General features: G+C 36.6%; 1 protein-coding gene across 2 annotated transcripts in view; it reads left to right on the forward strand.

Moving 5' to 3' along the window:
- The window catches only part of SLC39A12 (solute carrier family 39 member 12), a 68315-nt gene that overhangs the window by 40911 nt on the left and 4886 nt on the right, over positions 1–22518 (forward strand). Inside the window, exons 7-12 of one of the 2 annotated variants that reach the window (XM_037000779.2) lie at positions 2870–3042; positions 5675–5827; positions 8101–8211; positions 10955–11021; positions 13788–13946; positions 15526–15713. In XM_037000779.2, the coding sequence (XP_036856674.1) occupies positions 2870–3042; positions 5675–5827; positions 8101–8211; positions 10955–11021; positions 13788–13946; positions 15526–15713 (851 nt within the window). The remainder of the gene's footprint in view (positions 1–2869; positions 3043–5674; positions 5828–8100; positions 8212–10954; positions 11022–13787; positions 13947–15525; positions 15714–22518) is intronic. The other variant, XM_037000784.2, reaches the window with a different exon arrangement.

The raw sequence follows: 22518 nt of genomic DNA on the forward strand, positions 1-22518 counted from the left end.
CATTTAATGCAACAATGACATGAAGTACATATTATTATCCCTATTTTACAATGAGGAAACTGAGGCACTTAGAGGTTAAGTGGCGCACTTAGAGGAGCTGGGATTCAAACCCAGGCCAGCTGGCCCCAGAGTTCTTCTTTTCAACCACTATGCTATATTACCTTTCATGAATATTTTGTATGCAATTTTTATAAATTGAATCAGTCCCTTATATATGACTCAAGAACCAACTTCAAACTCCACAGCTGAGAAGTGGCATGGTATAAGAGGGAGAACATCAGTGATGAGATCAGAAATGGAGAGTTGAGTCATGCCTTATATCCCCAGCCAACAAGGTCATCTTAAGCAATCTATTTCCCTAAGCTTGTCTTTTTTTCTGCACGGTCGGGAAGCAGTGATATCCAATAGGGTTTCCCATCCTTTTACACATCATTGCACATGATAAATAATAAAGGCACACTGGGGTAAGTGGAGGTGACCTGTGCAGGCAAATACCAGCCTCTCAGACCTGGCTGCACCCCCAGGAAGTGAACAGATCAGTATGTGTATTTACCTGTGTCGCACTGGTTGCTGCAATAGAAGAGCTCTACTCTAAGGCTTCATAGGATCCCTGTAAGTTTCAAATGGGGTAATGTGAACAAAAATGTGTGCTGTGATTTAAAGCACTGAATATTTAAAATAAAAAAAAATGATGCCCTGAAAACATCCATGATGGATTGTCAAAATGTGACAGCACATGCAACGTTTTAAGTACTACCATTGATTGGAGGGCCTTAATATATGTTTTTTCAGTTTTCTTTCTTTGAGGTAGTCTGCAAAGCCCATCATAGCTGAACTATTTAGCTTGCTTACTCCTAATTCACAGAGGATTCTAAACAGGCTCATGGAAGCCCCCAGGTTTCATGGTTCTGCCCTCCTCATCCATTTTTGAGCCATCACTGACCCCAGGTACTGAATTATTTGGCTGCTCTCTTTTAATGAAGCTTTTTTCCTCTCAGTGAATGTGGGGACTTGATATTTAGGCCTGGAGTGTGTTAGTGCTTATAAAATCTTCAAATAAGTGGTTTGACGTTGCAGAATCCACTGTGGATATATTTTTAGTTTATTGAGGAGCCTCCATCCCGTCTTCCATAGTGGCTGCACTAAGCTGCATTCCCTCCAGCGTACAATATTCTCTTTTCTCCATATCCTCACCAAGATTTGTTATTTCTTGTTTTTTGACACTTGCCATTCTGTCAGGTGTGAGATGATATCTCATTGTGCTTTTCATTTTCATTTCACTGATGGTTAGCAATGTTGAGCTTGTTTTCATGTGCCTATTAGCCATCTGTATATATTCTTTGGGCAAATGTCTGCTCAGGTCCTCTGCCCATTTTTTAATCAGATTGGTTTATTTTTTAATTGAGTGATAGAAGTTCTTTATGTATTTTGTATATTAACCCCTGGTTGGATATATGATTTGCAAGTATCTTCTCCCATTTAGTAGGTTACCTTTTCATTTTGTTGATGGTTTTCTTTGCAGTGCAGAAGCTTTTTCATTTGATGTAGTCCTGCTTATTTTTGCTTTTGTCGTCCTTACCTGAGGAGACAGATTTTAAACTATGGCTAAAACCAGTGTCCAAGAGCTTACCGTGTATATTTTCATTTAGGAGGTCTATGGTTTTTTGCTTCCTCTTAACACACCGCCAACTCTATTTTAATTTTAGACTACTGTATAATTTAAAACTTATAAGTCAATAAAAGTCCTCTTAAAATCACAAGCCTAATGCTGTGCTACCAGCTAGTATCATTAACATGATCTAATGTAGAGGGTTAACCTGCCAGAAAAGTACAAGAATTATGAGAATGGACTATTTTCTATTATAATAAACTTTGAGATAATAGTTTCTTAAAATCTACCTGGGCTTAAAGTGGTATGATTACTGTATTATTTGATTTAACTTATTTATCTGTAGTCACTAAAGGAAATGATAGTTTAATTTTGCAATTACCTTCCTTTATTGATACGACTTGTTAATAATTTCTAAATAAGTGGAAAACAGAATATTTGCTCTGAATATGTGCAACCAAAGGAAAATGGTGAAGTGAATAACCCTTTGTTCTCAAATCATTTATACTTGACTTTGAAGCCACCTTTTTCTCTTTTAATCTTTCCCCTTCTTCTCCCCTCATACAGACTTGGTTTGGCTTGCATAATCTTAAAAATTATACTTTCTGTATATTTGTTTAAAAATCTATAAGGATAAAAACATGGAATAAAGTTAGTGGCTATAAAAATTGTTGCAGTAATCCAAAATATAGGGTGTCCAGATATATATCATCAACTGTTACCCATTCACTGATCAGTTTTTACCAGTACAATCATTCATTTTAGTCACTGAGAACAATGAACACTTTTGACATTACAAATAATTTTGAGAATCTTTGAGTACTTATTTTGAATACAGTCCTTATTTTGCACGTAAACACAGTTCTGTGATGGGCCTCCCTGTGTGTTGGCTCGCTCTGTAATGCTGCTTCCTTGGCCTTCAGGAGGCTTAAATGTGATTAAGGGAGAATCATTACCAGAGTAAGTCAATGGATGGTGCAGTTTAAAGTGCAAGAAGTTAATTTCTTTGAGGGTGAGAGGTAAGGTAGGTCTTTGCTTGCCACAGTGATTTTAGTAAGAGGTAGGGTAACTTGAAAGCAACAGGTAATTTGGTGAAAGTCTTTTCATTCTGTTCTTAAAAATGAAAACTTTTTACCCAATACAGCATTTATAAAACAGTTTCATATCCCTAGAAACTGTATTGTAAAATGGATTCTTTGGGCCTTCTCACGAGCTGAGGCCGATGAGCACTGACTGTTTCGCACTCTCCTTCTGACTTAGAATATGGCTACAGCACAGTGGCCGTGACACTGCTCACGCTGGGCTCCATGCTCGGGACAACGCTGATCCTTTTCCACAGCTGTGAGGAAGAGTACAGGCTTGTACTGCAGCTGTTTGTGGGTCTGGCCGTTGGGACACTTTCTGGGGATGCTCTCCTCCACCTTATCCCTCAGGTAACTACCTCCTGTTTCAGATGGAGAATTTCTCATTTCTGTTTACATTTAGCCACAAAGGTGTCTATGCAAAACTTCATAGTAAATTGGATGAATAAATACAGTGGGTAGTGATTTCCTTGAAAATAAATATTATTTCCCCAAAGCACTTGCAAAAGAAAAGGGATGAGCAGTTGTTAGATTTACCATATGTTATTCTTATTTTTGAAATGAACAAAGGTGATCAGATGTAGAGTCTTTTAAGATAATTGAGGAAGCATATACTAATTATCTGTAAATAAAAATAAATGAGATATTGTACTGGTTTTTCTCCAGTTGTCCCCAGCTCTCACCGGAATCATAGTCTGCTGTCTTCTCTGCCCCAGAAAATTGTGTCTCCTTAGCTCTATCGCAAGCTAGGTTGTTGTTTGGATTGAGCACATGGGAGGCATAACAGAAAAGCTGGAGTAGGAGGAGAGAGTGGCGGGGTATTTCTTCCCAGCTCTTCCCTGTTTCTGGCACTTGTTCTAGAAGTGGCTGATTCGTTGCAGTATCACAGCTCCCATGGGTGGCCTCCTCTCCGGCTCCACCTCTCACTTCACTTCGATAACATTACCTCCAACCTTTGTCCTTTGAACCCCAAGAGTGGTAATAGTTTCCTGGGGTTGCTAGTTTCCGGGTGTCTCATTATCCCTTGTTCCTACCCTGGCTGCCCACACCTCTGTCAAAGCACTATGATTAATTGCTCTTCATTTGAACCAGCAAAATGAACTTCTCTTTCTTGCCTGACTAATAGTATCTGGGTTACCCTGGGGAGAAATAATTTCTCTTTCTTGCCTGACTAATAGTATCTGGGTTACCCTGGGGAGAAATGTCAACACTGGGAAGCTGGATCTTTGCTGAATTCTCCCAAGATTTTTCATTCATCACAAATGAAAGGACTAAGACCTGAGATATGAAAGAGTTCAAGCAGAGGGGTCTTCAGATGAAGCTTTCTGTTCCCTTGAAGTCTCTCTTATGATGGATCATGATGGACGAATGATCCCCCCTCTTGCAAAGCCTGAGATGTTAAAATTTTCCACAAGCCTCTCACAGTTTCCTTCAGGGTCAGTCTTGTTGCATAGAAACTGAATAATTATTAGATGTTCTGAAAATGGCAAAGTGAGCATTGGAAAAATGAAACCATTATTAGTTTTAATTTCCCTTGTAATCTAATTTTCTGGAAATATTTCAGGGCTTATTGGCTCGAGGCAGTGGCCAAGGCCTTTTTCTAGGTCACTGCAGTGATTGTGTAGCTGTTCCCTCCCTGGGATTCTGGGAAACAGCAAAAGGATCTTAAGGCTTCCTGGGTCTCCCCCATGGGGAAGCACATGGCTCCAGGCAGTGGACGTGGACTTGGGGTAGGTGGGGCTGACGGTGGACTCTGCAGACACATGTTACAGAGGTCAACTTAAAAGGTTAGCTAGGTGTCATCAAAATACGGAAGGCTTGAGAACAACAGCTATTGGGAAAAGGAAGAAAGATGCAGTACAAGTGTGGGGGAAGCTGGAGAAATCAGCAGCTCCTGAATGTGATCCATGGCAAGTGTTCCAAGGTTGCACAGCAATGAGAAAAATACTACTGTCATGATTTCGTTTTCTAACTAGGTACCTTAAAGATCTACATTTTATCCCGAAATTGTATGGTTTTCTTCTGTTTTGTTCTGTGACATTACAATGTCCTCTCTTTTGTGAACTAATGGCAATTATAAATAGTAGGTGGGTATTCTTTAATGTCTTTACCAAAAGAAAAAGTTGACTTATATTGGTTTTTATTTATTTCTATAAACTCAATGCATATATGTAGATGTGTAAATATATGTACACACACATGTGTGTGTATGAACACATATGCATGCAATATATACTCATATAATTTATTTTTCTTTTTTAAATTTGATGGTCAGTAACATAACTGAATGTGGAAACCACTGAGCTATTTCCCAAACTGCCTTTTCCTGGAGAGGGAATGTGATACACAATGATGTACTAGGTCAGAAAAATCATGAGGTCAACCAGTGGAATGAGTCAATCAATGGGATGAGCAACTAGAGGAAAATTCCTGATGCATTTCCTGTATCCTTTGTGTCCCAGGGAGCTGGCAATATTGCTGGGTATACAACCAATGGAAAAAGTCAGGCAGATTCTTACTTACCCGAACTTCAATTAAAGTTTTCTTTAATTGTAATAAGCATTGGGAGAATAAACCCCAGATGAAATGTATCTATATATTTGTTCTAGATATAAAATACATTGATTTGTTATAAAGCCTTGCTGTGCAAACAGATATGGATTAAAATCCCTGAAAAAAAAATTCAACGAAAGAACTGAGAGTGTATGAAAATTTAGGCCACTTGCTGAAATAAACTTAGACTTTACCCATGAGCAGAAGTTATTCAAATTTTTCCTTTCTTTTCTCTTGTACACATTTTATTTGACCCTGATTAAATCATATGGAGAGTAATAGATCATCAAAAAAAGTATGTGCTTTAAAAGATTTCAGGAGTCATCATGGGATTCCCCAGAATGAAAGTTGAAATATATTTTATACTGCACTTGCTAATTAATATTTCAGTCATCAAAAGTCATTTCTTTATGTCTCTCTTTTTTTTAAGGTTCTTGGTTTACATAAGCAGGAAGCCTCAGAGTTTGGACATCTCCATGAAAGCACAGGTCATATTTGGAAACTGTTAGGATTAATTGGAGGCATCCATGGATTTTTCTTGATAGAAAAATGTTTTATTCTTCTTGTATCACCAAGTGCTAAGGTATATTTTAAGCTTTAGTTATCTTTTGCATTAGGGGTTTATAATACTCATTTTATTTTAAAAGTACATGTTAAAAGTAACTGACATCTTCATGAAGTTGTCTGTGTAGGAGATGGAGCTCTGATTTCCAGAACATAGAGATTATTTTGACTGGCACCCTCCCTTTATAGGTTATTAAGTTTTTAAACATCCATGGGTGGTCTGTTAATACCCTTGTTACAACCTATTTGACCTTCATGGCTAGTTAGAAACTGGAGATTGTTTCATGTCTGGGAATGAAAGGGCCCAAAAGTCTAGCTGTTAATTGGTGTTTTAGGTGTTTTTCCTAACCAAAAACAAATCAATAAGCAAACAAAAACTCTTTGATACTATTTTTTGGAAAAGATTCTTTGAAAATGCTATGAAAAGTCACAAAATTACCCATCATTTTCTATCTTAAGGGCATTTAAATTATAAAAACAGCAAGCTCAGGAATGACATTTGTGGCAAATCTTTTTTTTCACATTAAATATTTGCTTTCATTGTGCCTATATTTGATCATTTTCTACATACATGGTGAGACATAACATTCAGTACGGTTTTCTTATGAATTTTTTTTTCTCTTACCCAGTATCTTATAAGAAAATAGATAAACTGTTTGGTGCATTGGTTAAAAAGGTACATGCTTGAAAAAGACTCCAGGAGATTAAAATAAAGCAAATTTCCTTACAGAGTCCTGGGGCTCTGCAGTCCTCTATGGTTTTCTAATTATTCCCTGGCTCTCTACCTGTTCATATAAATTTTAATGTATGTTCTCAAGGCAAATTCGGTAGTCTTTAAAAATATCAGCACTTATTTACAATCATTCCTAAATTTATCAAAATTCTATTTTATGCATTAAAAAATAAGATGGTTTTATGGATGGATAGAGGGATAATAGATGGCAAAATAGGTTGAATAAGATGTTAATAGTAGGATCTAGGGAATGAATATCTTCCATTCCCTCGATTCTTACAATTCTTTCAGCTTTTCTGTACATTTAAAATTTCTCATAGTAAGTATATTTTGAACAAAATCCTGTTAAAATTTATTTTTTAATGAAGCAAGGTTGTCTTTTGGCTTGGGGCCCAAACTAGGGTGCTATAGTAATTTAGAAATTAGGAATGCCATCTTTGAACGTGCTCCCACTCACAAAGTTCAGGAACTTAACTTCCACAGAAGAAGTTCTAATCTCAATAAACACAAAAAACTAGAATAGAGCCCCTTTACACACTAAAGATTAGCATACCTGGACTGGGAAAACAAAATTACAAAGCCAACATATCAACCTATGTGTAATAATAAGAAATCTAACCAGGATGGAAATGAGTGAAGTAAATCTGAACATTCAAAAATGGAGAGTTTGTTCAGATTGTCCTTAGATTTGTCAGGGAACTTAAAATGAGTTTTAAGAATGTAATTTCAAGATTCATGATATTACATAAAATAAAAGGAGTGGCAATGTTTTCAAAGCCACAAGTGCTTTAATTGATGAATACATTTCTGTAGATATTAAGCTGATAGTTATAGGGTGCAATACAGTTTCAATATCACCCTTTTGGTATCTCCATCAGAAATAATTCAAAATTTACTTTTGTAGTAAACATAATTTTTCAGTAAATACAAAAGACCATATAAAAACTACCACTGATCAAGACTTTTAAAATCATAACTAGACATTTTTAAAGTTGCATTCTTAAAACATTCTGAATGTGCATGATGTTTTGTTACGGAAAAAACCTGAAAAACCTGGACTGGATCGCTGACCGAAGAACCAAGCGGCACTTGGAGGTCTTGTGGAGGTTTTGTTTTACACCTGCGGGCTCAGAGGGGCATGCTCTCCCAAGGTCTGAGCCCAGAACAAAGGCAAGGGGAGCAATATACATCTTTCTGCCTCTGTATCTGCAACATTTCTACGTGCACAGCAAACCTTCAAGCAAGAGGAAGGAAGTTTCGGGAGTGAGTGCCTGGCAGAGGAATTTCTGTTGTCTTTGCTAAGAAGAGAAGCAGATGGGAGGCACCTGGACTAGATTGCTGTCCTTGTAAATTTCTCTCTATCAATTTCAAAACAATGCAATGCTTCTTCAAGGTGTAACATTTTAGCAAGTATTTATCATGAGATTATCCTGGCACTCTGTCTCCTTCCAGTGGCCACTGTGCAAATAAACAATATGTTAACTATAAGCATGGAATTGACAAAAGCTGCACCTGTGGTATTCTGGCTTCAGCACTAATTTTAAACCATCCTCATCCAGCAGGGCCTGTCATTGGTTAATGGGCATACGGGCCATTCCCACCACCTTGCACTGAGCTCTGAGTTAAGTGACCAGACAGGCAGAGGCAAATCTGCTTCAACCATCCAGTTGGTAGGTTACTGATCTGGAAAATTCTACTTATTTGATTACCTTCTTTCCTTAATTCCTTAATGAATAGATAAAATCTGTAGGATAGATAAATATAATCCACTTCTGATTTGGCTTTTCTTAACCATGATACTTTGGAAAAGTTTGCCAACCACCTGAAAGTTGTTTTAAAGAGTAAAAAGCATTTTCTACAGATTGAAGTCATTGCTGTCTGCACCACTTTAAAACATGTATGGGTCAGATTGACATAAAATATATTTTTGCAATCATTTTGTGTACAAGTTTTCATAAACCAGTTGACCTTTAGGTTTTCCATTCTGAGTAATCCTTAGCTATGGTTAGGTGGGGCCAAATAAATGTTGAGCAGAGATTAGTTAGTGTATGTGGAAGCAGAGTGTTCATTTCATACACAGGAGAGAACTGATACTGCCATGGGATACCTCATTGAAAGTATCTTCTGCTGCATCAAATTTTCCACAACAAAATTTTCCGTTTGAATTGTCAAAACATGACCTGTAATCAGGTTCAAAACAATATTCCCATTCTAATTCTCAAAGTAACAAGTAAAAGGACAGGAAAAAATGTGAAAGTAGTATATAGTAGTTAGAAAACTTGCTTCCTAGATCCATGGCCCCAGCCAGAGGAGGGGTTCACAGTTCAAGGGCAGATTCCTAATTGACTAGAGATAAGTAAGCTATTTCTGAGACATTAAAACAGCAAAATAGAAGTCTGGCGGTAGACTGCAGGTCTAGGGTGAACTCAGGGGTAAGGAAAAAAACATTTTTTAAAAAAGTGATTACAAAAGCCTTATTGTGTTTATTGCTTAGATGCTTTACATGTGGTTTGGAAGGAGATAACTTCAGACTTAATACTAGTTTTAAAATCACTTAATCTCCTTCCGTTTGAATGAAGGATTAAAAACTCCAGGATGCCTGTAAGCAAATCTCTGATGCTAATTCAGTGAGTTTTGAACTATTTGAATATACTAGCTTACTAGCAATATAGTCACCATCTCTTTTGTTATTTAAGATGTAAAATCAACTTAAACTAAATAGAAATTATGTGAACTAGGTAGTTTGGTTCAGTGTCCTATTTTTTTTTTCATGAAGGAGGGAAATTCATGATTCTTTCCAATTAACAAGGACTCTTGGATGTCTGCCTGTAAATTATAATATGACAATATATAGCTTTGGGGAAAATGAAATCCTAGAATAAATATTTGAACTCCTGTCTTTTAAGAGAACTATAGAGCCTTGGATTATAATTTTTTTTTGCTTCCTCCAACCCAGTGTTCTTCAGCTCTACCTTATTTCTCAACCATCCTTCTCCAAAAACAACCCATTAACACATCTTTTTAATAGCTGCTGCTATTCTACCATACGAACTCTAAATTCACTTTCTCTGTTTTACATTTTAAAAAAGAAGCTTATGTCTCACATTAAATTTGTCTCAAAGTCTCCACAACTTTGGGTAACAGAATTGTGTGAACATACTTTTAAAAGGATTTCAGTAAGCAGATACAAGTTTCCCTTGCTATCCAGAAGTAAAGCATTGCTGTGAAATCTTTCGTGAGCCTAATGGCATAAAGCAAAGAAGCAGTTACTATTAATTTCTATGGAAAATTTTTAGTGTTCTGAGACCCCCAAAAGAGCCTTTTTAAAGCTTTCCTGATACTTGAGGACACATCTTGCTAATGTACAGAGTAAATCAAGATAAAGCACAGATGCTGACAGACATAGGTCAGAGCTCTGGTGGCGAGATGCTGAGATGCTGAGAGTGGTTCTCGGGCAAGGAGCTTGGGGGGGCCACTCTCACTGAGGGGTGTGCACACTGCCTCTGTAAAGGCTCACTGCAAAACAAATGCTCAGTGCTGCTTTTGTTTTTCACCTTTTTCCATGAAAGTGACAATCCTCTTTGGAGTCTTTCAGCTAGCAAAACCAAGTACTAACGTAGGTCTTTTGTAAAAGTGTAATGGAGTAACTCAAGACTTTCAAGAAGTGGGGAACACTTGTAAAAAGTGTTCTTCTCATGTAATAGATTAACAGTCTGAGGCACAGAGAAAAGTGATTTTCCTGAAACAGAACTGTGAATCAGTCTCTGACGTAAAATCATGAAACCTTAATTCATAAAAGTCAATTTCAAAATCTCACTTTTTTGTTGTGTGAAAAGATGAAAAAAATGAATAAATTTACTGAATTTGTCTTTTGTTAAGTCTACTGATTTACCTTCTTAATTGGCAAGATTCTTTTACTGACTGGCAAAGCAACAAAACCAGAATATTATGCTATGACTGATGAGATGAGGTGACTGGTTGGCATGGGATTGCTCTCCATGCAGAATATACAATCTGTTTAAAGATCAGAAGGTGAACCCTACATCCACAGTGCACCATACGGAAGTATCAAATTAGGTCAAGAATCAAGAATCATGTTTTTCTACAGCTTTGGGATTCATAAAGGCTTACACAATTTAAGAGTCTGGACTATGGACTGTCTCAATAGCCTCTGGCTCTCTATGGAAGATTCTGATCTATATATGCATGCTGTTTTCATTGAAATGTAGATAGTGCCGAAAACATGCTCACAGACCTTCAGTTTTACCTTCTATGTTTGCCTGTGAAATTTAGAAGTTCTTACATACTCTAGAGTACTAAAATGTCTTTTAAAGTAAATCACTGTAACCCTTCAGATTTTTTCAACAAAATGATATTAATGCTAATCCTTCATTGGTTATTTATTTAAAATAGAAAGGCCCAGAAGATTCACAGGCAGCTGAAATTCCTATAGGAAGTATGGCAACCTCCAACAGAAAATGTGAGTACCAATTTTAAAAAGCTAAACTCTAAATGTAGGAGGTGCCATAGAAAAAGGTTATGTCTGCTTTAAAATAAATATGACCATTTAAATTTCATATTGATTATATATTACACAATTTAAAATGTCGCAAGTTTTCATAACGAACTCATTCCTGTTGGTCTTTCAGACATATTGCATATTAATATCAACTTAACTTCATTCTTTCAAAGTGATGATTTCCCCAGTTGCTTAAAACTGATCCTCTGAAAATTCCTATGAGTGTAAATTTGTATGTGGTCACCAGGGCTCCTTTAAGATCATTGCTAACATGATGACAGACCCTTTCACATCCAATGAAATGTGGAGACACTGGGCTTTGTCCTGAATCTCAGTCTCCTGAAACTCATCCCAAGTGTTTGTCTCATTTATGGTGCTGTCATTCAGACGGTGGAGGTCAAAACAGTGATACATCATGATTCACATCTTACTCTGTAACTCATTTGTACTTATAATTTTCAACCAACCTTTCTCTTTTTATGATTTTCTCTAGTTCTGAATTTATTTTAACAATTTTGGGTGGGACTTTATTCCATGTCACCTATGTTTCTGAATAATCCTTAGAAGTTTTTTTGGCTGTTTTGGTTTTCTCTAGTTGCTACTGAATCTTTGCCCAATTTTTCTCACTTACTCTTGTATGACACAAATTTCTAAATGTTTTAAAAGTTGAACAGTCATGATTAGTTATTCCCATTCTATCATAATCATAATAAGTTAACTACCCAATATTAAAAAGTGCTAACATTTATTGAACACTTATTAAATGCCAAGCACAGTGCTAAACATGACATGGATTATCTCGTTTAATATTCCTACAACTGAATGAAGTAAGAATAATTATTATCCAAACTATGGAAATGAAGAAAACAGTTGTTGGAGAGGCTAAGTCACTGCCCAGGATTAGAGCTAGTAAGTTTGTATCCAGTAACTAAGGACTGCTGATGCACCAGTGGTTTCTTTGTGATCATGCATCTGTGTCTTTTCTCATTCATTCATCCAAGAAGTGTTTGAAGATGCGCCACATTTCAGGCATTTCATATGCACTAGAGAGTAAAATAAGAATGGTCTTCATCCCTAATTTGCAATGTGGTTGTGGATATAAATACTGGTAAGAACAAACATGTTTGTAATAATCATTATAATCATTATTCTAAATGTGTTAGATATGTTAACTCCTGTAATTTATTCATTTGATTCAAAATATGTAAGTTCATAGCATGTCCAATTCTGCTTTCAGAGCATTGTTAGTCATAGTTTTCCTTGTAAATCTTTAGTTCCAGGAGATTGTAGAATGCCTGACACCTAGTAGGTCTGCAATAGACATTTCTTTGTTTTAGTTTTTGACAGAAAGGAAGAGGAAAGAAGGATACTCTCAGTCAAATAGGAGCAGGAAGTGATGCTAGGTCAGGGAGTAGCAATAGTCTTACCCAAATATTTTGTAGGCCTTATATCTTTCCCACTTTCAATATCAAGCTTGGCATATAGAATGAATAGTGAACAAATCCAAATTTGATTACTCAACTGCCCTTTTGCCAGGGACATATTGAATTAGCTTCAAATATTTGATTGCTTATTTCACATTACCTCATTGGTGGAACTCAGTTTGTGTTTCAGAAGACAGGATGTGAAAATACTATCCACAGTCTGATTTAAATAAACAAAACCCAACATGATACAAGGTCCAGCCCATGTTTCACCATGGAAAACCTCTAATAAGTCAGAATTGTGGAAATCAATATGACTGCCAGGTACATAAGGAAAGGCAAAATACTACTGATAATTCTGTAAAAAGGACATAAAATTACCAGCGAATGCATGTCTTATCTTCCACTGAATAATGTTTAAATTATTTTAAACACTATGCAAAATGTATTCCTTGTGGCTTACATGCAAGTATGTGTATTTGCCTGTGGCTTGTTACAATCCATAATCAGAGATAATAAAATAATAGACAACAAAAATAGGCCATACTGTTTCTTAGCAAATTATAAATTGGGTAAAAATTTTCCAATTGAATATATGCTGTTAATATCAAAACTACATGTAGCCATTTGGAAATCACAATTTATTTATATGCTGCAATGTTGTTGTATTACTTTAAATTGTTTATTTACTTTTATTTCTACAAAGAAGAACTTTATTTTTAAAGATTGGCAGGAATAGCTAAGCAATCTGGTAGCATTATTAGGCTCTGAGAGCTTCCAGGCAATGCCTATAAGAATTCCACAAATTCAAGAATTTGATATTTATTCTGTGTTTTTATGACTGTTGCCTGAAATTGCTCATTTTTAATAAAGAATAAATTTAATTAGTAAACCACAAGAACGATGTAAGTCAGCCCCACAGTGATAGTTCTAAAATTAAGCATGATTTTTAGAAATGAAATGCATGGGATGTCTGCAGCACAGTCAGCACCTCTCTCCTGGCTGATAGTCTGGGCTGTATCTGCTGTTTACTGAAGTTACTTATTTTATGGTATGGAATGTGACATGTGTCAAACCATGTTCCCCAAATAAAATGCAGACCATATTATCTTACAAGCATATTGGTTACAATATTTGCATCTCCAGTCCTGACTTATTTTGTAACCTGAAACAAAGTGGGGTTGCTTAATTTGATGCAATTTCAGGATATCAAAGGTGGATGGGGAAGTTGGTATATTTGAAGGATTCTATGAAACATCTAGTGTTCTATTAATGCTTCTTAAACCTTTATTTGGTTTCTTAGGCAAAACCATTAGCTTGTTAGCAATAATGATACTGGTTGGGGACAGCCTGCATAATTTTGCAGATGGCCTTGTGATAGGAGCAGCTTTCTCATCTTCATCCGAGTCAGGAGTGACCACAACAATTGCTATCTTATGTCATGAAATTCCACATGAAATGGGTAAGTCTGACAGTAGAACCACTGTTTCCTGCTTGCTGAGATGTGTCATAATATATTTCTAGCTATGGTTTACTAGGTTTCTTTTTCCAAAATACAATTGAGAGATGAGTACTTTCCATTCATAATTTATTTAAACCATAAGAAGAGAATTAGAAGAAAAATTTCTTGTACCTCAGGATAAAATTCAATTAGATTCCTTTATGATATTTCCCAGGGCCAGAAGTGACTCTTCTTAGATTCCAGAGCATTCTATATGGGAGAAACACATTCAGAGAAACCTCCTTTTAAAGAACTTTGGCAAAGATATTTAAATCTACATATTGAATGTGGGAAAAACATGAAGAGGGAAACTTCACCCATTATGTCAGCAAAGAGGCCAGTGAGATAAAATAACATTTAAATTAAAGCCAAACCATGGTTTCATCAGCCTGATTTATACAGAATGTCTAAAGCCAAGCATAAAATTGAAATGACAGGCGTATGGTAGCTGATGCATGTAAGACTCTTTTTCTGGATAATCTTAATAGTCCTGTAACTCAAATCCTGCCTCCCAGGAACCAAGATGAGACAAAATAGACATTTCTGAAACAGGCCCAGAAAGAGTAGAGGCTGGCTCCAGGCACACATGTGCTCCAGAGAGATGGCTTTTAGCACTCTTTCTGTTCCCATTTTCCAGCCTACATTGCCCCTATGGGCCACCCCAGCCCTCTGGTATTCAGTATCTTTTGCCTAAAGTCCTGTCACTGACACATCACTGACCTATTCCTCTTGGAACAGTTTATCTAAGGTCCCTCCTGAATCTATTAAAATGTACCTGGTCTGGGTACCATATCCTATTGTCCTGCTTTTAGAGGCTATAATAAAACCACAGGGGAATGTGACATTCTGTGGCAGGCCAGCAAAGATGTTTTAAGACCTGTTTGTATTCTGTAAACTAGACAACTCTGTCCCCAGGCAGTCTTTTTAGCTTCTTCTCAATCCTCAAAACTAAGGAATAGCAGCTCTTAGAGTTATGGGTAATTATTCCTTTGAAGGAAAGGTGTGGTGAGAATGAGATTGCTTTTCTATAATCATCAAGGCAGTAAAACATTTCTAAAGGAATAAATTGTTTTCTTTTGCAATGATTTTAAATCTCATATTAAGTAGTTTTCTTTATCCATAGCACTTCTTGCATAAGTAAATAATGAAAGTCCATATAATGTTTACTACCTTGTCATTTCACCTGGCAAGTTTCCAGGCAAAAAGATTTAGAAACCTTGGAACAGCAACTGCTTTATTTCACTTATATCCAAGTTGAAATGTCTCAGGACATCAGGAACTAGAGTATGTCACAGTTCTCTCTGTATATACTACCTTCAGGAGCAGTAAAAGGAGTAGAACTCTTGAAATGTAACTTCCTAATAATATCAGTTGGTTATGAAACCTAGAAAAATATAGGAAAGTGCTTTATTAGCCAGTCATTCAACTTTACCTATAAATTTGTTTCTATTTGTTGAAAATTGAAACAGGCTAATAGCATATTACCAAAGACACCATCAGTTAAACAATAATAATATTTTATTTTTCCCTTAAATTTCAGGAGACTTTGCTGTACTCTTAAACTCTGGACTACCTATTAAGATTGCCATCCTGATGAATTTTATAAGTGCTCTAACTGCTTTCATAGGACTATACATTGGCCTCTCAGTATCAACTGATCCATGTATCCAAAACTGGATCTTAACAGTTACTGCTGGGATATTCTTATATTTATCCTTGGTGGAAATGGTAAGCTTTGTGGCTTTTCTACTTTGTTTTTCTAAACACTGAAAATGTGAAACAGAAAAAGCAATAAAATGGAAGGATAGATGGGGAGAACAGAAGAATATAGATAACAATGTAAGACTAAGGAGGTATTCTGTGTAATCCAACAAAGTTGTGGGCAGAAGAAACACAGTATGAGATACAGAAAATTTTGGCATTCTTTCAGTGAATTTAAGTGGAATGAATGAAACCTTTATAACTGTCAAAAAGTGATCAGCTCATTCTGCTTTGGCTTTGTACCTATATATGATGCCTGTATATCCAGATGAAAAATGAAAAGTCTATTAAACAATTGACTATTTTGTTTTTACATTGGAAAATAGTTAACTGAATTTGTTATTGAATTAAATACCTGTTTGACTTAATTAAACAATCAACCTATTTTTTAAAATAATGATTTCATCTTTATTTGTTTTATTTGTCAAAAGCCTGCCATGTGGTGATGAGAAAGATGGTTCTAGTATTAGGTTGCTAAATTTTCAACATGTATTTCCCAAAAAGGTCCTTTTGACAAAAGGTAACTCAGTCATTACCCTACATCCTCCATAATCTTATGAAGAAATTGAACTTGGGAAATTTAAAAAATGTTTGTCTCTTAAATTCTGGTCTCTACAAGGTAAGCCAGTCTTTTTTTAAGGTCACTTTCTATTAGACTTGTTTACAGCTTGTAAGTCATGATTATCCCTTCTTATGGGTTGGAATGAGGCCAATAAAAATGAGATAAATAGACTGATGATCAATAGAAATCCAAACGAAAAGGAAGTAAAATATGTGATTACATGTATTCTGGGGAAAAAAAGTAAAATAAACCATCTTGAAGGAAATATGTGGAACAAAACCACTGGAATTGGCCAGTGCTGTGGTAGAATCCAGTTATTGTCTGGGAGAAGAGTAAAGATACATGTGTCATAAGGAAAAACGTCTGAAGGCCATAACCTGTTTTAATGCAACCAGAACAACAGGGCATTCTGGAAGCAGAATTCAAGAAGGGGACTTTCCAAGTCAACAGCACCATTTTAAACTACAGTGTGAACGCTCTGACTTTTTGGTTGTTTTACTTAATTCTCATGAGATTCAAATACATGAGGTAATACCAAAATGTACTTCCAGTTTAGAAATGTTCTTATGTATTATTTATGATCGAGAAAATTTTCTAATGTTAATAGAGAAGAGAGTTAAAAGAGGGACAAATTCTACCCTCTTTTCTAAGTCCTATTCCCCAACCCAATCCAGGGTCAACATTATAGAATCTTAACAGTCCCAGTTTGAGAAATTTGGATTTCTAGCCTTGTGAGACTTCAAAGCATACTGTCATTCATTGAATGTTGTGAGCTACTTTTTGTTTAAAATGTCTGTATAATCAGTCCTCAAATTCACTTTTGAGCTTCCTGATTTTCAGCTTCCTATTTTTAATTTCTTTTCTCTTATGAGTCAGTTGAGGGCAGTTGCGGTATTCTTTTGAAGTTTATTTTGTTTTTTAACACAGTCTGCATCTCTCTGTAACTATAATGGCTATATATGCATGTAGTCAGTCCTTTTTCTTTGTTAGGGAGTCTCCGCTCCCAAAATTGACCTGAGAAGATTCTCAAGAACCATTTGTCATGTGGAACCTTAATCTAAGTACATAATTTTCCCTTCAGTGTTTCTTCTCCTAGTTTTATAAGGGTAAGTAATTGCTTGCAAGGAAGCAATGTGGCTGTGACATCCTGTGAGATTCCAGCTAGAATAAATCTTGACCTTATTGCAAATTACTATTAGCCAAGGAAAAACCAGCATCCTGGCAGAAAGACAAGGAAGAAAACACACTGAGTTTCCTGAGGCTACTTGCTATAATCCAGGTCGCCTGCTCTCACGGCCTTTTGAGTAACTTCTAAACAAATACAACTCTTTCACATAGCAGCAAGTTTAGCTGTTGTACTCTGGGATTGTGCCAAAGAAAATAGTCTTTTGTCATTTATAGGGAAGAAAACAAGGTTTTAAGACTCTGTAAAACAGCAAAGAAAATAAATGACAGCAACTAAAGGGTAAGGGGGAATACTTTGATACACTGGTTGTTTCCTAAACCCTGGAAAATCACCAGGCACCTTCTAAGCAGGGTTAATGTGAAAAGATTAGCTAGAATTTGCTTTGCTTGTTTGTTTCAAAGAAATTGGGTGTGTTATTTCAAACTACAAGGAAAAGAATTTAGGGGGGAAAATGGGGCAATTAGCCATGAAGTCAACAAAGCAGAAAGTCTTCACCAGGGAAATCTGTTAGCCTTACTTCTCCAAAGTGGTATTGCCTTATCCAAGCATACTAACTCCCAGTTGCACTGAATGGTTTCTAAAGAAAGTTAAGAATGAATAGAGCTCTGGGTGGCTAGAGGAAATTCATTCTCTGTTATAAGATCAGTGTCCTAGATAGGGTTTCCCCCAAGCAAAGGCTAGGACTAAGTCATGTGTGAAGGCAGCTCATTTGGGAGGTGGTCCCAGGGGGCAGGAATGAGGGCAGGTGGGGAGAAAGAAAGATGAAAGTCAATAAAACAATGTATTTTCATTAAGTTGACTACTACAGTGGGGGATCTGCCCCACAGCATACCCCCACCCCTTTGGGTCATGCACATCTGGGGATGGGGGAGTTCCCATAGCAGTCTCATCCCCTCACCGGAGAAGCCCAGGGCCAGAGGAAGAGGAATGTGGTGTGGGCCTGAAGCAAGGCTCTGTGCAAATAACCTACCCCATCTTGGAACTGGCCTCTGCAGCAGTGGCTGGGGTGAGTGACGGGCCTGAGAGAATGCGAAAGAACACCCAAGTGATGTCCGTTAACAGTGGACCCCTGCCACCATTCACATGTCCTTATGTTCACCTTTCCTTTTAAGCCCCATCTATCCCAGAGTCCCTTGGGTAACCAGCCAAAAATTCCACAGACTTAATAATACACAGTAGTGGAACAAGCACCAAACCCTGACTTATTGGTTATTTTACTTAATTCTCATGAGATTCAAATAGATGAGGTAAATACCAAAATGTACTTCCAGTTTAGAAACGTTCTTATGTATTATGTCTTGAGACAGTATTTGGTATCCATCATCTCTGTCCTCCCGCACCCAATCTTGATTCTCCCCATCTCAGGTTGCACTTTGGCTGACCTAGATTTCTTTCCTGCAGGGCAACCAGTCTCCACTGTAGGGTCTGCTTTGTCCTGTCAGGCCCCGTGTCCTGTCGTTGCCTGTCGCCATTGTCACCAGGCAGGAAAGCACCGAGAGATGCTTCCAGGCATCCCCCGGTTTCTGGATCCATTCCTTGCTTCCTCCTCTGTGGTAACCAGTGACAGTTACCAGTATTGTGACTTTTTCTCTTCCTGGCTGATCCATTGGCACGAGGAGCTCACATGACCAGGTGGCAGTCGCAGTTCAAGCTCAGTGGCAGTGCACTCTGGCATGTTCTCTCTGGGATGGAGGATCTGTGGTCTGTCAGAAAGTTTTCACCAACAGGAAGCCAAATTCTAGAAATACAAAAACTGGCAATGATTTATACAATTGCTTCATGATTTTCTTTCTTGTTCCCGTTCTTTGTTATTTCCTTCCTTCTACTCACTTTGCGTTTAATTTTCTGTTTATTTTCTTGCTTTATGAGGTGATTTGATACATCATTGATTTTAGGTCTTTCTCCTTCTCTAATATAAGCATTTAACGTTATAAATTTCCCTCTAAGCACTGCTTTAGCTGAATCCCATGTGTTTTAATATGTTGTGTCTTCAATATTGTCCATTTTGAAATTTTTTTGAATCCCATATGATGTTTTTCTTTTTGGATCCATACATATATATAGAAGTATGTTGCCTAATTTCTTAACATTTGGAACTTTTCTAAATATCTTTTCATTATTGACTTTAATTCCTTCATAGTCAAAGTATACTCTGTACTATTCAAGTCTTCTGAAAATTTTTGAGACTTGTTTTATGGCCCAGCAAATGGATCTTGTTGAGTGGCCCCATGTGCATTTGGAAAGTATGTGAGTACAGCACTTTCTGGGCTTGGTGTTCTGGAAATGTCAGGGTGGTTCACAGCGTTATTCGTATTTTCAAAATTGTTTTCCACTGATATTTTTCTCTACTTGTTCTGTTAATTATTGAGGGAGCAATGTTAAAATACAGCCCTGTATGTGTGGGTTTGTCTGTTTTCATCCATAGTTCTATCAGTTTTGTGACCTGCGTTTAAATCTCTGTTATCAAATGCATGCACATTTGGGGTTGTTATATCTGCCTGATGAGTTGATACTCTCATCACACTGAAAATAATCTCTTTATTTCTGGTAAAACTCATTGCCTTGAATCTCCTTTGTTTGATGTTAACATTGTCACATCTGCTTTCCTGCTACAAGAATAAGTTCTTAGTGTTAAACCCAGTCAGTAAATAGGACTATCAGTAGTCCAGATGAAGAGCATCCATTGGCTTCTCTACAATTAGTTTAGTTTGGTGAATATAACAGCTTTGAGATAGTGAATTGGGTGAAAACATAAACAGCCTGACAAACAGCCACCTTTCCAGCTGGGCTTCTCTTTTCTTAATCACATGACTATAAAATTAATATAAAATCCTACACTTTTAGGATATGGATCCTAAAATTTTAGGAGCTACCTTCCTCCCCATCATTCTTTATCTTCCAGTTTATTGAGTTTGAGTCTTTCTTTCTCAGAGAAATCTACATAAATCCAGTGCAATTCTGCCAGTAATCTGCAATCACTAAATTTGTTCTGGTAAATTAGTCCTTTTTCCATCCAAAAAACGAATAAGCTACCCTTTCTTTGAAGTTTGGCAATACCTGGGTGTAATGCCCTTTCAACAATATCCATCCATAGAAAGGGGATAGTTTTACAAGATACATGTATATAGAATAACTTTGATATACATACTTGCTTTCAACAATTATTGCACTTGAAATCAGTGAGTAAAACTGACTTCATTTTTAAATATTCTTTTGCTGTGAAAAAAATGATAGGCATTTAAAAACCATTTCAGGCAGCAAAATTAATACCATTTAACAGTCACAATAATTCCTTCATAAAAAGAAGAAATATGAATCATCCTTACCAACAATTTTGAAAGGTTTCTATTCTTTTCTTTAAAATCAGTCAAACCCTTACATATTTTCTACTAGAAAAATGATTAATAAACCCAAATTGGATGAATGCTGAGCTCTGTAATTTAAAAAAAAATTGACTACCAGAAACGTTTGCATTTTTCTGCTCCTCATGTCTCTTTTCTTCTAGCTAGTGTTCCAAACTGTATGCATGTGTACACGCACACATGCAAATACACACACACACACCCCAACATATATCTTCTAAAGTAATCCATTTCTTAGGAAAATGCTAAAAGAGGCTGATGGCTCTCTTTGCTGAGCTATGAAATTAAGAATTGTCTATGTGAATTGCTTTTCCTAAGGAAAAGATGGGGAAGCAAATTGTTAAATACCAGTTAAAAGCAGGTAACATATTTGTCTCTCCAATTGTGACAATGATGTGATCTTTGTCTTATAACCCAGCTTTCAAAAGAGAAAATTTCCATTGATCATCTGCAAACTGCTTCATGAATTCTGTTGGGAAGATACTATTGGGAAGTTAGAAGCTTAAATATCCTGTGTTTGAATATTTATCAAATAAAATATCTAATGCTGAATTTAAAAAAATTAACCTTGAAATGAGCCTCCAATATGCTGATACTAGATACAATGAAGGCTGTAGTCCTTGCTTTCTTGCTTGTTAAGGAAAATTAAAACTGCTGTATTAAATTGTTTTGTGCATATAGCTACTGATTTACAAAGACCTAAATTCAAAATGGGACTTGCATCAACAGGAACAAATATCCCAATTTCAGGATATTGTTGAGTCAACATAATAGTCTGTGTTGAGGCTATTACTGGTAATAATAAAATATTATGCTAAAATAGAACACACTCTCATATCCTCCTGACATTGCTATAAAAAGAGATGACCAAGAAAATGAAGTCAATAAAACAAAGGAGAAAACTTACAGAATAAACAAAATAATAGATTATGTTGAAGCCATAAGCAAATTTTTATTGAATTAAAGTCTTAGGAGATTGTTAGAAGCAAGAATTGATACAATATTTTTCAGCAAATATTCCAGAGCAAATTTTCATTCTCCAGAATATTGTAGATAGAGAAATCCAGCAGGGCCCTCCTGGGATTTTGTAGCTGATAAACCTCCTTCTGTGGATAAGTAACCTTCCCCAAACCAGGTCCAGCCAAGGGAACAGCCAGGTTCCTTAAAGGAAAGAAGGTTCTACATTTCCCACCATGGCGTTACAGCAGACAGGCACAAAGAAATTTGAAACCGTCTACACTGCAGACTATGAAAAATAGGCATTTTCATCCCCCAGAAATGGATTATTTTAGGGTTATTAATGAAGAATTAGGGTATGAGGGCTGATTTTACTGTCTCAGTCCATTTGGACTGCTATAACAAAACCAACAAAACCAAAACATAGACTGGGGGGCTTAAACTACAAGCATTTATTCTCACACTGCTGGAGACTGGCAAGTCCCCAAGCTCAAGGTGCTGAGGATTTGGCGTCTGCTGAGGATCTGCATCCTGATTTCCAGATGGCTGTCTGGCATCCTGGTGTGGGGGAGAGCAGAGAGAAGCAAGCTCAACCAGGACCCTAAGAGCACTAAACCCATCATGAGGACTTTGTCCTCATGACCTCATCATCTAGTCTTAGTTACCTCCCAATACCATCACGTTGGGACAGAGGATTTCAGATAA

This window comes from Manis javanica, chromosome 2, assembly GCF_040802235.1.
Source record: "Manis javanica isolate MJ-LG chromosome 2, MJ_LKY, whole genome shotgun sequence".
NCBI classification, from domain to species: domain Eukaryota; kingdom Metazoa; phylum Chordata; class Mammalia; order Pholidota; family Manidae; genus Manis; species Manis javanica.